Raw genomic sequence first — 16476 nt, 5'->3', positions numbered from 1 at the left:
GAGTCCAGGGGCCATGTCCTCTGGGGTCCCTCCAGTCTCAGTCAGAATTTGAATTCTGCACCCTACTTTTCTCTGGCTCCATCAGGGATTTTTCTGTTGTGCTACCTGTCAGAACAGTCATTGGTGGTAGCTGGACACCATTTAGTTCTCAGGCTGACGGAGTCTATGGTTTATGTGGCCCTTTCTGTCTCTTGGGCTCATATTTTCCTTGTGTCTTTAGTGTTCTTCATTCTCCTTGCTCCAGGTGGGTTGGGACCAATTGGTGCATCTTAGATGGCCACTTCCTAGCTTTTAAGACCCAAGACGCCACTCACCAAAGTGGGATGCACAACATTAACTTAATAAACTTTGTTATGCCAATTGACCTAGATGTCCCCTCAAGCCCCACGGTCCCCAGACCCGTGCCCCTGTTACTCTGTGGCTTGAAGTGTTCGGTCGTATTCAGGAAACTTCTTAGCTTTTGTTTTTGTTGTTTTTTTTTTAAATGAGATTTTTTTTTTTCACCTGATTTTTAAAGAGATCATTCTGGCTGCTATGAGCAGACTATCGGGGCTACTGGCAAGGCTCAGTGTAGGAAGGCCAGATAGGAGGATATTGCAGAAAGTCCAGGGCAAGAGATAACAGTGGCTCGGATTAGAGTGGTAGCAGCAGAGGTCACGAGAAGTGGACAGACTGTGGATATATTTCAAGGATAAACTAAAGTCGGTCAGATTTCCTGATGCACTGAATTTGGGGTATGAGAAAAACAGGCAGTAGATTAGAGGGGGAAAACAGCATTAGTTTTCAAATCAGACAGACTTGAATTCAAATTCCAGATTGACTCCTCACTAGTTGTGTGATCTTGAGGAAATATCCAATGTCTGAGCCTTAGTTTCTTCCTTAGTAATTGGGGGATAGGGCACCTTCCCTACTGTACTACGAATGAAGTACTGTAAGTTAACGTGTGTGGGATTGGAACTCTGGTGTGTGTTGGCAATTATTTTCTACATTTTCTAAAGTTTTATATTTTTCAGAACGAATTTGGAGAGAAAGACTTGGCTGTTTGAGTTTTTATATCCTATGACGCATGTGTGTACAAAAGCATTTTCCATAGAAAATGTCTGACTGTTGAGGTGACCATCTGGATATCTTAGTTCTTTTTGGACACAGATCTGATATGGCTTGGATGGATGAAGGAACCTCCTAAGCTTTTAGTTCTTGTGGTGCAACACTGTTGTAAAGGGCCAAGAAAAATAGACATCATCACTGACGAAAACGGAGATTCACTTGTTTGGAACAGTTCCAAGTCCAATTATCCCAATAGGACTGATTTTACTTTTCTTAAGTCATTTCTCCAAGTTGGTGCAGTTGACCAGATATGAATATTTCCTGTGAGGATCTTCACATTGCCTTATAGTTCTTCCTATTTAGACTCCATTTGCACTAAAGACACACTCCATTACCTTCTTTTTTTCCACTGGCAATTAATAAGATGAATAGGCGGAGACTTGTTTTCAATCCCAGTAGCCATTTCTTAACACTTAGCTTTCTAGCTCTTTGAAGCCCAATAGATCCGTATAATTACTTTAAGCAACAAAATATAAAAGAAGAATATCTCCTTAAATTACATCGACAGTATCATTAATAAAAAAAAAATTTTTTTGTCTTCTCCCTCATCTTAACTTGTCCTATTTGTTTTCCAAGTTTCATAGATAAAACCAAATGTAGTCTATTCTGATTAAAAACTACATTTTTAACTGGATTAACAAAACCATCAACTTTCATCAAAGAGGACCAAGGCACTTAAAGGTGCTAACTTAAGAGAACGGGGCCCAAAGGACTCCTCCATGATGGTAAATTTGAATTTAAATGGAGTATTATTTTGTAATCACTTGCTAAAAATGAGAAAATCCACTTCCATTTCAAACCAGCTGAAATCTACAAACCGCCTTCTCCTCTGGGTTTAGGCAGTCTCTACCTGCATCCTCATCGTTCCTCTGGTAAAGAGTCAGGTAAAGTAAACCTTGGGGGATGGCTTTAGTTAACAAATAATCTCCTCATCGATAGCATTTCCAGAGACCTGGTTTCCCAGACTCAAAGGAAGAAAACTGTATGGCGTGGAACAACAGCTCTGTGAGAAACAGAAAGCCACTGTAGAAAGAACACAGACTTTGGAGTTATTCAAACCCAGGTTGCAAGCCCAGATCAGTAAATTCCTCAGCCTTCTCCCACATTCTTGAACACATCATTCTCCTTTAGTTTCTTCATAAGGATGAGCACTGTCCAAAATAATGTTATCCACATCTTTGTTTGCTTGCTTATTGCTTCTCCCCTTTTCTCGGAATGTAAATTCTACCACAGAAGGGGCTCCATCTGTCTCTTCTGCCATTGTATCCCCAATTGCCAGACTGTTAGGTATCCTCTGAATATTTCTTGATGGAAGAAATGTGGAATACTATATATACATACATATATATACCTTCAGTTTTGTACTTACTATATCCCCTGTTGTTGGAATGTGTTTAACATTTGTCTTTTCTTTCTGTGTATGCCTTGAGGACAGGGACTGTGTCTTAATTCATCATCATTTCCCACTGTCTAGCTAAGGACCTGGTAAGTAGCTGGGTTTCACTGTCTGATAAATTGAACTGACCTTAGACAAGTTACATGACTCCTACGGATCCTTAGTTTCCTGTTTGTCAAATGGGACAAGGTTAAAGTCTATGGCAAATGAGATAACAAAACAGGGGAAAATATGAGGCATATTACGGATGTTCAATAAACAAGTTTCTTTCCTCTCTGCTTCACACTTATATATTTCACAGTTTACAATGTCTTCATATGTTGTTGTTAGGTTTTGCTGAGTCGATTTCAACGCCTTAGCGACCCTATGTACAACAGAATGAAACAGTGTCTGGTCCTGTGCCATCTTCACAATCATTATGCTTGTTGCAGCCACTGTGTCAATCCACCTCGTTGAGGGTCTTCTCTTTTATGAAATACTGTTGTTGTTGTTGTTAGATACTATCGAGTTGGTTCCTACCATGGCCTACGATGTTCTGTTCTAATATCAAATATTATTCCCTACCCCACCCCGGCTACTTCTCTAACTGCATGTCCTACCATTCCTGCTACCCCCTTTCCCTCCCAACCCAATGCACTCCAGTCACACTGGCCTCCTTGGCCTTTGTACTTGCTCATCCCTCAGCCTAAAAGGCTCTGCACCCACGTATCCTCTCAGCTAGCTTCCTTCCTTCATTCAGTTATTTGCTTATATGTGATCATATCAGAGGCCATTCTTGATCAGCCTAACTGCAGGAACAGCCTCTATCGTTTCTGCCTTTACCCGAGTTTATTTTTCTTTTTATCATCACCTGCTGTTGTGTGCGTTTTAGAATGTTTATAGTCTGCATCCCCCTACTAAAATGTAAGCTCTTTAAGATTAGGGACTCTGTTTTTGTTAACAACTGTACTCCCAGTCCCTAAACATGTATTGTGTCAGTGTTAAATCTAAAGTTGGTCACTGTCCTGCGATTATATAAGAAAATATTCTTATTCTTAGGAAACACACACTAAAGCATTTAGCGGTAAAAGCCCATGATGTAGGCAACTTACTCTCCGTTGGTAAAACAAATGGGATAAAAAGAAGTAAATCTGGGTAGGGTATTAGGGTGTCCTTTGCACTATTCTTATTCTTATAACTTTTCTGTAGATATGAAATGACTCCAAATAAAAGGTTAAAACAAAACAAAGAAACAAAAACAAAGGCAGCTTGTGAACAAGAGTTCATGAAGTATATTCTTAGGAAGGCAGCTATTTCATACTTGCCCAACATTAATGGCTAGTCAGTACAGGGCAGATAGAAGGAGCCAGGGTCTAGGACTCACTACGCTAACCAATCAGATTACTTATGATTTTGTCCTTTGAAAGGTTTAAGCACAGTTTTGACTGGGCTTTAATTACAAGGCAATACTGAAAACAAACAGTCCCCACTATCAGAGTACACTTGATAAGGCTCACTCGAGGATGTACTATTCAACAGTACATCAATAGATAAGAGTCTCTACTAGGCCCATAATTTATCTCCAGGGCATTTATATCACTTGTTGCCTATACTATCTATATTTCTAGGAAATGCTTATATAATGGCAAATATGAATTCTTGCAGCAAATTTTAAATGCTCTTACAAAATTACAGCAAAGGAGATGAAGGAAAGATGGGGAGCAGGAAGCAGAGGGAAAATTTTATAAAGGAATTCCTGTAAAAAAAAATCTAGAATTTGAAAAATAAAAATACTCTCTTCCTCTTCAAAGAGGAATTAATATACATTCACATGAAGATGACCTAAAAAAGAGAGTCTTCCTTCCCAAAATTAGAAGAAACTGAAACTTGGCAATGTAAGATTAGCCTGGAAGTCCTCTAGACATAATAAATACAGAGTAAGTTCAAGACTAGAGGTACCTGGGAACAACTGAAGAAGCTCAAACACCTTAAAAGCAGACGAGGGTGCACTGTGAAGTATGACCTCATACAACCAGAGTCCTCTGGGTGCCGTGCAAAAGGCAGGTCTCCAGTATGCCACGGATTACACGTGCACAAGAGACAAGTAGGATAAAGTCCCTGTTCTCAGGAATACAGTGAGGTGTAGTGGGGAAAGAGCCAGAGAGTGCCAGTGCATGAGAGCATAAGGAAAGGTGTAAGTACATGTGCCAAGGGACTGAGATGAAGTTTCCTGGTGGAGGTGAATTGTGACCTTAGCCATGAGAGATGGATAAGGGGACCATAGGCTCAGGCGCATATGGGGTAGAAAACAAATATGGAGAACAAACTGGGAAGGGAGTTGGGGAAAGGGCAGGCCGGTGAAGGAACAATCACAGGCACTTCAAGTACTGGAAACCGCATGTCCACTCTGGCCTGATGCAGGCTGGGATGATGGAGTGGTGCAGAGGAGACAGGTGGCCTTGTGGATGTGAACTGAACCCTAAACATATGGGCAGCCACTGGAGGATGACAAAGGAAAAAGACATTTTCTGGTTTGTATTTTAACAAGATCACCCAGGAAACAGTATGTGGGATGGAATGAGGAAGGTGAGATCAGATGACAAATACATAGTCCAAAAAATTTTCAGATATAAAACAATGCCAAAGAAAATAATTTTTAAATCTGAGATTCATTTAGGCCAGACTGTTTTGCCCCTTCGATCAGAATCGATGGAGGTTATCATTCTAGTCTACTTCAGCATTCTGATAGTGCTCACGCAGACAACTGTGCTTTCCTTCACAAACTTTTGAGCTTCTGTTTTCTCCCCAATTCATTCTAAGTTAAACCTTGAATGAATTCATATGGAGAAAGACAAGGATTGATGAAATTACATAATTTATAAGTAATTACTAGGGAAACATGAAAGTTTATCAAAGTAAAAAATTTCAGAAGACAAATGCTAATGTGTCTTTGCAGAGGCTTCCAGCCATACCAGATTAACAGGTGGGGAATCTGGAGGCAAAATTCTGAGGGAAACGAGTTGTGGAAATGACAAAAGAGATGGTGTTGTGGACTGAATTGTAAACATCTGTCAGCTTAGCTGGGCCATGACTCTCAGTATTGTGTGACTGTCTACCATTTTATGTGACTATTCACCATTTTATGTGATTTTCCTGTATGTTGTAAATCCTATCACTATGATGTAATAAGATGACTTAGCAGCAACTATACTGTTGAGGTCTACAAGGTTAGGTAGTGTCTTAAGCCAATCTCTTTTGAGATATAAAAGAGAAAAGTGAGCAGAGAGACATAGAGACCTCATACCACCAAAAAAGCAGTACCAGGAGTATGGCACATCCTTTGGACCTGAGGTTCCTTCCTGCGCTGAGATGCTCTCAGCTCAAGGGAAGACTGATGACAAGGACCTTCCTCCAGAGGTGACAGAGAGAAAGAGACTTCCCCTGGAGCTGGTGCCTTGAATTTGGACTTCTAGCCTACTGGACTGTGACAGAATAAACTTCTCTTTGTTAAAGCCATCCACTTGTGGTATTTCCGTTATAGCAGCATTGAACAACCGAGACAGACGGTCTTGTCTATTAACAGAACTCTATCAACAGAATTTCTGAGCTAACAAGGCCCACTACTAACCTCATATCATTGAAACACTTGCAGCTTCTTGTCATACTGCCTATACGTCGCCTACAAATGGGCCTTTAGGATTCCTGCCTAGTCACAGTAGGTGTTTAAAATTATTAAATTAATAACTTGATTATAACAGAGTCATCAGAATTAGAAAATCATACATCATATGGCATGTGATGCCTTACCTTCCATGAATGCTTTACCACTTTCCTTGTTACCAAAATACAACACATTTTACAGAGCAGACTCCAGTGACTAGCTAATCAGTGTTAAAATGGCTGGTGTTAAGGAAGTTGGGGAGGGGGGCGCCGGGGAGTATGATGGTTCAGTATAAAATTCATGATTCTGGAAAACCCTGTCCTCCCCAGTGTAACCTATACATATGGGAAGCTGCAAACTAGAATAATACCAAATGGATATGATGTCTAAGGGTCCCTTGGGCCAAACCTCAGGTGGCACTTTAGATGAAGCAAGCTCTAAGTTGACCTTGGAAGGTGAGGAAACATTCACCCACCACTCCACTGACTACCACTCCCACTTATTGTGGGCGATTTAGTTTCGGTATCCACTCATAGTACACGAAGGTTGAGAACCTAGATCTGGATTAACACTCAGGCCCGTATACGGGAGGAAGGGAAACTAAGCAGCCAAGTCCCCTGTGGTTGTAGCTCAGTAACTGCGGAGGAATTCAATAGGTGTCCTTTGCTGTCCATGATGCCTAAAGGCCTGGTGCAAGTAGCCTAGCGGTTAAGAAGAAGGGCTTTGGTGCCAAACAGACCCGGATTTGAGCCCTCATTCAATGTGGGCAAGTGGTTTAACCTAAGATCCAGTTTCTGCAACTTGAAGAAGTAGTGATCATCACACTATTATTTTGTGGTAGCATTATGAAATGCAGTGAGATGGTACATATAAACTGTTTATTAGCCTTGTGCCTGGCAAAAGTGTCCCCTCAAATATTTGCTATTATTATGATGATTGATCATTTGGAGCTTCAGGGTATAAAACGTGAAGTACTAGGCTCAGAGTAATAAAAACCATAATGAACACTGGGTGCTTGCAGATGTGAGGGGAGGCAGGTATAGGAAAGGGGTAAGAACTGTAACTTTTCCCAAGACATTTTAAAAAATGGAAATCCTGTGAGCTATGATTTCTTTGTGTGGAAGGACAGCTGATTTGTGATAGACGTCCATAAAAACTCCTGGATTTGTTTCCTCTCCTCTTTTGTATTGTGCTTCCACAGCACCGTATCTGCTAGCCACATGATAAAATCAAACGTCACCACTACCTACATCATCCTAGCATTGGCAGTCATCCCCACTCTAGTCAAAGTTAGCTTTATTAAGTTCTCTACTCTCTTGCGTAGTTTTTACACATTGGCTTTGGAAACAGAGTGACAGCACACGCTTGTTAACCTGGCTGCTAAGAGATATTGATAGTGCAATTCTTTCATAACAAGACCACGAGAACTGATAATAATTATGCTTCAACTGTTTATACTGCATTTAGCTCTATTTTAGGTATTCCTACTTAAATATCCTTTTTTTTTTTTTAAAAATATCCTAGGGGATGATTTTTAAAAATCTAGGCTCAACTGTGTATTTAATGGTGTGCTAACGTCACGTTCACTTAGTTAGGGATGTGATTTTCTTTCGTTGCCAAGAGAGCAACAGTTGCTGTGGAAACCACACAAAAACAGGGCTACTTAACTGAAACAAACTCCACTCACCTGCACAAAGATGCCCTTACTTTTATACTCCTCATGGAGACACTGAGACAAGAAATCCACAAAAGCCTGGGAGAGGTAGGGGTGAGAAGAAAATACACACATTACATTGATCTGCCTAATTTGTAGCCATGGAAACAAACAAAATAATAATAAACTATTTAACGCTCTAATTTCTAATCATTCTTTTTCTTTGAAATGCAGGAGGAACCCTAAAAACAGCCTCAAGTTGTTTTTACCTGTGACTAAAATGCATATTTTCTAACCAAATATAGTATTCAGATCAAATTTTAACTGGAAAAGGTTCTTCTTATCCTTTCCTTTTTTTTTTCTTTCCAGAAAATTACTTTCCAAAAAGAAGAGAATTTTTTTTTTATTATGTAACAAAGGATGCATTCCTTCTCTCCACTTGCCACTCGAGTAGAAACACAATATGAATTTTGTTCAACTCTGTTCTATGGGGATTTTGTTGTCAGTACAGAGAAGGAAAAAGCAAGCATCCTCTTGGACCTCTGGGATAGCAAGATTCAAGAAGTGTAAAGACGAATGTGATGGCCTATCTTCTTCTGAAAATAGAACCTTATATCTATTTGTAGAATATAAAGTGCGATTTTGTCAAATATGGACTCAACCTCAGAGTTGAAATGCAAAGTTATCAATAATGACTCTACAAGTGTTCCAGCTACTAACAGTTTTGTCTCAGCAGAGCATAATGAATAAGAAGTTGGAGCTCACCAATCACTTCAAGAAACATGGTGTTCATTTTAAACATGCCTACTGTATGTTTCAGATACACAGAAAGCAAGCGGATTGAGGGGGAAGGGATGGTAAGCACCAAGCTTTTTAAAAACAGTAGTTGCTGTTTTAGTTTTTTTCAAAGGACAAATAGTGAAGTAAAAAGAGAAGGCAGGTGTTTTGCTTTTTCCCTCCCTGACATAATACAAGTTCTTACTGTGTATCATATTTTGCTTATTTTCCCCTAAAAAGCTTGTTTAATTTCGATATCTAAATGGTCATTTTGTCTTCAGAGATGTATTCTCTGCCTCAGCAACGGACACGACGCCATTGACTTGCAGTCAGTAGAAAATGCACTCTAAATTATTTCCCTAGTAGTAATGTGCAGAGGTGAGTGATAATCTGGTATACAATTATGACATCTTACAGGGAGTTCTGGGAACTCTTGTCTCATGCCAGAAGAGACACTGAACATCTCTGTATTCTGCATGATGCGACAAAACAGTTACATGCTTACCCAGTCTATCTTGTGCCTCAAACCTAACCTGCTGCTGTCGAGTCGGTTCTGAAGCATAGTGGCCTGATAGGACACAGAACTGCCCCACAGGGTTTCTAAGGAGCAGCTGGTGGATTCAAACTGCTGGCCTTTTGGTTAGCAGCTGAGCTTTTAAACACTGTGCCTCTACTATGTGCAATTATGCACTGACTGGCTGCATTTTCCACTCAGCTCTGCAGTGTTGCAACTCACGCTGTGTGAAGCTGACTCATTCATGTATCAAATTCCCAACCTTACTCATTAACATAATGTTCTAATCAACCAAGCATACTGGCCTAAGCCAGCTCTCTATGGAAAGTACAAGTATCACTTCTGCAATCAGTAAACTACCAGGAGGGAAAAACAAAATCTGTGGATCTGATATCCTTGTGCCCCATTTGTAAAGTTTATACCAGCCAGTATGTCACCATATCTGGGTCTCCTGATACCAGTGTTGGCTATTTTCCTTTTCTTTCCAGTCCACTGGAGTTAACTTCAGGCAAGTGAAATCTACGTTAATTCCCCAGGATGTAAATTAGTCTTCATTTTCACAATGACATGATTAACAAAAATATTGTTCACCTTGGTTGCAGAGTAGATTGTCAGTAGGGGAACTGGGTATACGCCACTGGCGGAGGAGATGTTCAGAATTACCCCTTTTGATCTAAAAAGAAAAATGAACCAAGCAAACAGAATGAAATCATGTACACAATTGTTTATGAATGATGGTCAAGATATATAATTATTTAAAACCGATGACAGAGCTGTTTTTCTAGTCCACGTCTCCTCTTGCCTTTCATCAGTGTGTGATATGCTTGGTCAGTAAATGAGGTATAACTCAATCAACTAAAAATAGCTCTTCTTTCTGATTAGCTCATTCCCTAATTTAGTAATCCAGGGCATGACCCATCAGATCTACAGTCTCGACTCAATCTCTACCCTCTATGAGGTCTTCCCTGACAACAGCACCAAGAATTCTCACTCTCAGAAATGCTCTTGTACACAGTAGGGTTGCTGTAGTGTGCATTCCAGTAGATTCCCACTCACAGTGACCCTATTTAACTGGGTAGAACTGCCCCATAGGGTTTCCTAGGCTGTAATCTTTACAAAAAAATCCTCACAACTGGACCAATAAGCCTCATCATGATAAACGGAGAAAGGACTGAAGTTATCAAGGATTTCATTTTATTTGGATCTACAATCAACACCCATGGAAGCAGCAGTCAAGAAATCAAAAGATGCATTGCAGCATTAGGCCAATCTGCTGCAAAGGGCCTCTTTAAAGTATTGAAAAGCGAAGATGTCACCTTGGAGACTAAAGCGCGCCTGACCCAAGCCATAGTTATTTTCAATCGCATCAGATGCACGGAGAGCTGGACAATGAATAAGGAAGACTGAAGAAGAACAGACACCTTTGAACTGTGGTGTTGGCGAGGGATATTTAATATACTGTGCACTGCCAGAATGCTCCTTAGAAGCAAGGATGATGAGACTGCATCTTATATACTTTGGACATGCTGTCAGGAGGGATCAGTCCCTGAGGAAGGACATCATGCTTGGTAAAGTACAAGGTCAGCAGAAAAGAGGAAGACCCTCAAGAAGACGGACTGATGCAGTGGCTGCAACAATGGGCTCAAGCATAACAATGATTGTAAGGATGGCGCAGGACCGGGCAGTGTTTTGTTCTGTGGTACACAGGGTTACTTTGAGTCTGAATTGAGTCAACGCACCTAACAACAACAATAATCTTCACAGGAGCAGATCATCAGGTCTTTTCTCCCACGGGCCATTGGTGGGTTCAAACTGCTGACCCTTCAGTTACCAGCCAAATGCTTAACCATTACACTACCAGGGCTCCTCTTGTACCCCCTATATGCATTTTATTTTGGCATATCATCATGTACTACCTTGCTGTAGCATTTAATCACTCTGTGGGTATAAAATTTCTCCCCCTCAACAAAACCATAAGCTTCTGGATGCCACAGCCCTTGTTCTACACTTTTCCTCAAAACATTCTGTACAGTCCTGAGCCTCTAACAGGTACTTAATAAAAACTCTGGCAGTGAATGAATGGTTATATTCTGCCCTCCTGCTTTCCTTGGGTTATAGATATCCAGGCACTAAACAAAGAGTTGACTATAAACTTAGGACACTCAATGGTTCTTAAAATCATTTCCTTTTACCAAAAGGGAACGCTCCATTTCTACTATAACCTGTAGGGACTACTGAAAGTTAAAAGTCAGACAGCTACCAGGAATTTCTATTTCTATAAATAAAGTTTCAAAAAGGAGTCCCTGGCTGATGCAAACGGTGAATACACTCGGCTGCTAATCAAAAGGTTGGAGGCTTGAGTTGAATCAAAGAGCTGCCTTGGAAGAAAGTCCCAGTGATCTACCTCCCAAAACTCGGCCATCAAAAGCACTGTGGAGCACAGCTCTACTCTGACACACGTGGTGTCACTATGAGCCAGAATTGACTCAATGGCAGCTTTTTTTTGAGGGGGGGGGCGAAGTTCATGAAAAACAATGTTATGAATATACCAGTTGTTAGGGAACAAAAATGGTTTAGGTAAAGTGTGGAATTATGGTTCTAGGAATTTCAGACAGAATTAACAAGCAACTCTTCCCTCTCAAATCTTTTTCTCAGAGAGCTCCCCTTCTTCTGTTACTGTAACCTGTCCCCACCCACCTCCTGTCTTTCAGATCAGGTCTCCTTCCTTCTGCCTGGTTGCTCATGTCCTTCCTTTGGATTTACTTCCCCAAGGCCTATTTTTTGAGTATTGAAAAAAAAAAAAAATGGACGGACTATAGAGATCCTACTTATGCAAAATAATAAAAGAAACATGATTAAATGGCATCTAAGTGATTTTAGACACAAATCTGAAAAGAAATAATCCCTAAAGGTCACCTAGTCCATCTGCCAGCCACTAGGCAAGATGCCACTTCCAACCGTCAAAGGAATGTGTGGGACCTCAGTTTCATGTGTGTCACTGAAGCAAGTTGTTGTTTCTTGTTTTGTTTTTTAACAGAAGTCCTTATTAGTAATACGTACTTTCCTAAGCAGTGAAAACCGTAAACATTTTGGAGACAGACATCAAATTTCAAAATTGTTATTAGGGTTTTGAAGAAAGTTGGAAATATTTAGTCGATGTATTAATTACATAATTCTTCAATTTTTTTTTTCTTGTAGTGTCTCTCTCAGAGACAGAAAAGCTTTTTTCTTTCTTTCTTTTCTTTTTCTAATTTTAAGGTAAGTGGGTAAAAGTTTGCATCAGGAGTGAGAATCCAGCCATTCTAAGATAGGAGCCCTGGTGGCATAGTGGTTAAGAGATTGGCTGCTAACCAAAAGGTCAGCAGTTCAAATCCACCAGGTGCTCCTTGGAAACCCTATGAGGGGCAGTTCTACTCTTTCCTGCAGGGTTGCTATGAGTTGGAATCAACTTGACAGCAATTTTTTTTTTTTAATTCTAAGATAAAAACTGGTGAATTAGCAATAAATACATAGTCATTCATTTTACCCATATTTGTGAGAATTACGTTGATAAAAATGGAATAAAAGCCACTTTTGTTATTGGACACTTTTAACAAAGTATAAGTTATAACGTTTAAAATATATTTCTCTTTTTGGGGTGTTGAACACATTCTAAAATTAGATTGTGGTAATAGTTGCACAGTTTCGTGAGTAGACTAAAAACCACTGAACTGTACACTTTAAGTGGGTGAATTTTATGGTACGTGAAACATATCTCAATAAAACTGTTTCAAAAAAGAGAGAGAGAAAGAAATGTATTTAGGATGTTGGAATGTGTCACCTTTAAGCTGAGTGCAGATCCCAATCAAGTGGGAGATAAACCAAAAAACCCGTTGCCGTCAAGTCGATTCCGACTCATAGTAACCCTATCGGACAGAGCAGAACTGCCCCATACAGTTTCCAAGGAGCGCCTGGTGGATTCAAACTGCTGACCTTTTGGTTAGCAGCCATAGCTCTTAATCACTACGCCACCAGGGTTTCCAGTGGAAGATACGAGAGCTATTATATCTTATGTAACACTAAATATACTTTCCGAGAAGCAATCCAAAACCTAGACAAGTTGCGCCGGCCTCCCGTGCCCCAAGCATCCCCAAGCATCGTAGGTTTGGAGAGTGTTGCATTTTAACCTTTCTTCATATCACCATCAATTGCTACATCCTCACTCATTCAAAGCAAGTGAAGAAAAAGCCAGTTTGACACAGTTGCAGAAGATGACATTTCTCTCTGAAGCTGCAACCTATTTTTGCTTCTTTTATCACCTGGGTTACCTGCTCCATTATACTCAGATTGGCTGGGGTGGCTGTGCTTGCTTTTGGACAAAAATCTTAGTTTTTCATTTCAGTCCTCACAAATTAAGTAAAATTTCAAAAGTCTTAAAAAGTTTAACTTTATCAAGCACGTTTTCAAAATTAAATCTTGACCTCACCAAAAATACACTTGTAAAGCTTCACTCACCAAAGCAATGATTTCAACATAGAAAAATTCATTCAAAGATAATAAAAGCTTCTTTCCCATTTTCAAAACTAATACAGATCAATAACCAATTTTGTCACAATTATGCAGGGACGTGCCTTTAATTTTTTACTCCCTGAGGCAACTGCTTTTTTTGTTTGTCCGTTTCCGAAATATTCTATCTTAATTTAAAATATCTAGGGGCAGAGCTAATTTGAATTAGTGAAAAATTTAGGACACTTTATTCAAAACATAATACACTGTGAAATACATTCAAGCAAATCTAAAGTCAACAAAGTATAAAGTGAGAATGCGCTGCTGTTGTTAGCTGCCTTCGAGTAGATTCTGACTCATGGTGACCCCATGTGTGCAGAGTAGATCTGCCCTATAGGGTTTTTAAGGCTGTGACCTTTCAGAAGCAGATCGCCACCTCTCAGGTGCCTCTGGGTGGGTTTGAACTGCCAACCCTTCAGCTAATAGTCGAATGCTTAACTGAATCACCCAGGGACTCCAAGAATGCACTAGATCTAAGTAAATAAAAGGACAGTAGCATTTATACTTGTACCCAAATGACAATACTTAAGTGGTCTTCATTTTACATGTTCAGTAGAGAAAACACCCCCTCTACAAATCTGTCTTACCATGAAGCACACATATTTGTCTAGCAAAAACCATACCCGACACCCACCCACACACAACATATACTTCTCTCTCTCTCCCTTTCCCCCTCCAAGGACAATAATATTCAACTTGGTTTGGTCTGAATCATACATAAACAACACACTGGTATAGCCTGTCTCAACCCTCATCCTGTACACAGTGCCTATGCTTTACGTGAACATTTGGGGCTGGGAGGCACAAAGGACGCATCTCTAAAATCAGCCACTTTGTCTAGCTCTAATCCTCCATCTAAGCAGAATTAGTGACGTCAAACCAGTTTCCATGGCACAGTCAGACTCACGACAACTCTGTTATATCAAGCAGAAGGACAAAATGGGCTGTGCTTAATTGCATACAGAAACAAACATAAAACCAAACCCTGGTTAATCTCTCATTTTCCTGGGACTTGGGGAACAATTCTAAGATTGGAAGGTACATTAAGAATTTTTGCTATAGTTCTATAATGAAGACTCATGTTGCTCGTACTTCAGCACATTTTCTAGTTTGTTATGACAAACATCCAAATAAACAAGCCGAGTAATATTTTCTGTGATGCAACATTCTTAATTCATAACACTGCTTACTTGCTAACAGCCATACAATGATGTCTCAGTGGAACAAATTATTGAGGATCTACTAGAACTAAAAGACTGCAAAAATAAATCAGAAAACACCAACTGCTGGTAAGGAAGCATCTCCTCATATAAAAATATTATCTTCAATTACTAGCCATCCCACAAGTCAAACATTAAACTTATCCAACGCTATAAAGTTCAGACCTTGCATTTATAGCTATATGCTCTAGTAGAGTTCTTTCATGCCTGTGAAATTCCCAATAATAATAATACCCTCCTTAATTGTCACCTGGATAAAAAATTGTCAAGCCTTTATTCTCCTATAAATGTCCTACTATTTTATCAGACTATTGTACTATCCTTGCCCACAGCTCTATAAAAACCCTACTGTGGTAAAGGAGGTGATCGGACTCCCTCGAAGTAAGTCACTGATTTCTGTCTAGTAACCTCATCACTGTCTCACACTGCAGGTGAGGCGGGGAGGGGAGAAACACAAATGCTGCTGTGAAGACCTGGAACCACAAGTCCAGCCTAATGTGGACAGGTAGCTGTGTCAGAGTTTGAGGGAAAACTTGCAAAATACACTCCCTGGCAATCTTCACATTTCCATCTCTTCTCAGGGAGCACATAAGTATGCTCTTGGAGGGTCATTGCTTTTTTTTAATAGCTTAAATACTGAAATTGGCACAGATAGTTCTCCCACAGACTCTCAAGAAGACTGAGAAGCATGAAAATAGAGTTTCTGTGTCAGAAAAAAAATACTGGAACATAGGGGCCAGGTATATAATTAGAACCAGCAATCCAAATACTTATATTATGCAAATATTGCTTTGTTGAAGAAAGTTTGCAAACAGTTAGCACATGAAAGAGAATTACCTGCCCTAAAACACCATAACATGTCATAATTCCACCTTAAGCAGTACAGTATGAAAGAGGCTATTTTTAGCTTTTCCACGGTTGTTATGGCAACTACCTCCTGGCTCCAGCTGTACACAATGTTTATAATTCCAGGGAAGTGGAAAGAGCAAGTTTCCTCTATAATATAATTATGCACGTTCTACTTCTATGGTAATAATACCTTAGTTTGATTACAGATACTTGTTCAGTGATAGTCAACTGGCCTTAGGCTATAGTTCTAGAGGGTTTGGAAAATCTCATACATCAGATGTAGAATCAGTGAAATAAAAGAAAAGAAAAGAAAAAAAAAAAACCCCAATCACAACAACAAAAGATTTTTATAAACCACTCTGCTATTAGTCAGTGGAGATACCAATCCATTGGAAACCAACCATAGGAAATACACCATTTGGGGGCAGTAAGAAGGGCAGGCTATAATGAAATTACTAATAAGTGTAAGTAAGAAGGCTTTCAGGTGATCTGTTAACTTGGAGTTTTCCTTTCTTTCCGGGCACACAGTTAATGATATTGCTGGCCTCCCTTTTGTCGTTAGCTGTAGCCTGTGACTGAGTTCCAGACAACAGAATGTGGGCAGAAGTGATGTGAGCCAATTCCAGGCCTGGCCCATGAAACTTCCTGCAAAATCATCTTACTCCCTCTTTCCTCATCTCATATGTTAGCTGGATGCAGAGGATCCAGTGGAGAACTCCAAGGCTCTAGGGAATAACGGACCCCCGGATGGAAGGAGCCCGAGATCCCTGAATG

At 40.0% G+C, this 16476-nt stretch overlaps 1 protein-coding gene across 3 annotated transcripts in view; it reads right to left on the bottom strand.

The window, feature by feature from the left end:
- HSD17B12 (hydroxysteroid 17-beta dehydrogenase 12) overlaps positions 1–16476 on the bottom strand; it is a 193374-nt gene that overhangs the window by 11684 nt on the left and 165214 nt on the right. For all 3 annotated transcript variants that reach the window (XM_049890925.1, XM_049890926.1, XM_049890923.1), the window contains 2 exons: positions 9680–9761; positions 7831–7896 (listed from right to left, as the gene is read on the bottom strand). In XM_049890925.1, coding sequence (XP_049746882.1) covers positions 7831–7896; positions 9680–9761 — 148 coding nt within the window. The remainder of the gene's footprint in view (positions 1–7830; positions 7897–9679; positions 9762–16476) is intronic.

The sequence above is a fragment of the Elephas maximus genome, chromosome 7 (assembly GCF_024166365.1).
Source record: "Elephas maximus indicus isolate mEleMax1 chromosome 7, mEleMax1 primary haplotype, whole genome shotgun sequence".
Classification (NCBI taxonomy): Eukaryota; Metazoa; Chordata; class Mammalia; order Proboscidea; family Elephantidae; genus Elephas; species Elephas maximus.
Note: the sequence above shows the minus strand (reverse complement) of the source record. Positions and strands in the feature narration are given on the sequence as shown.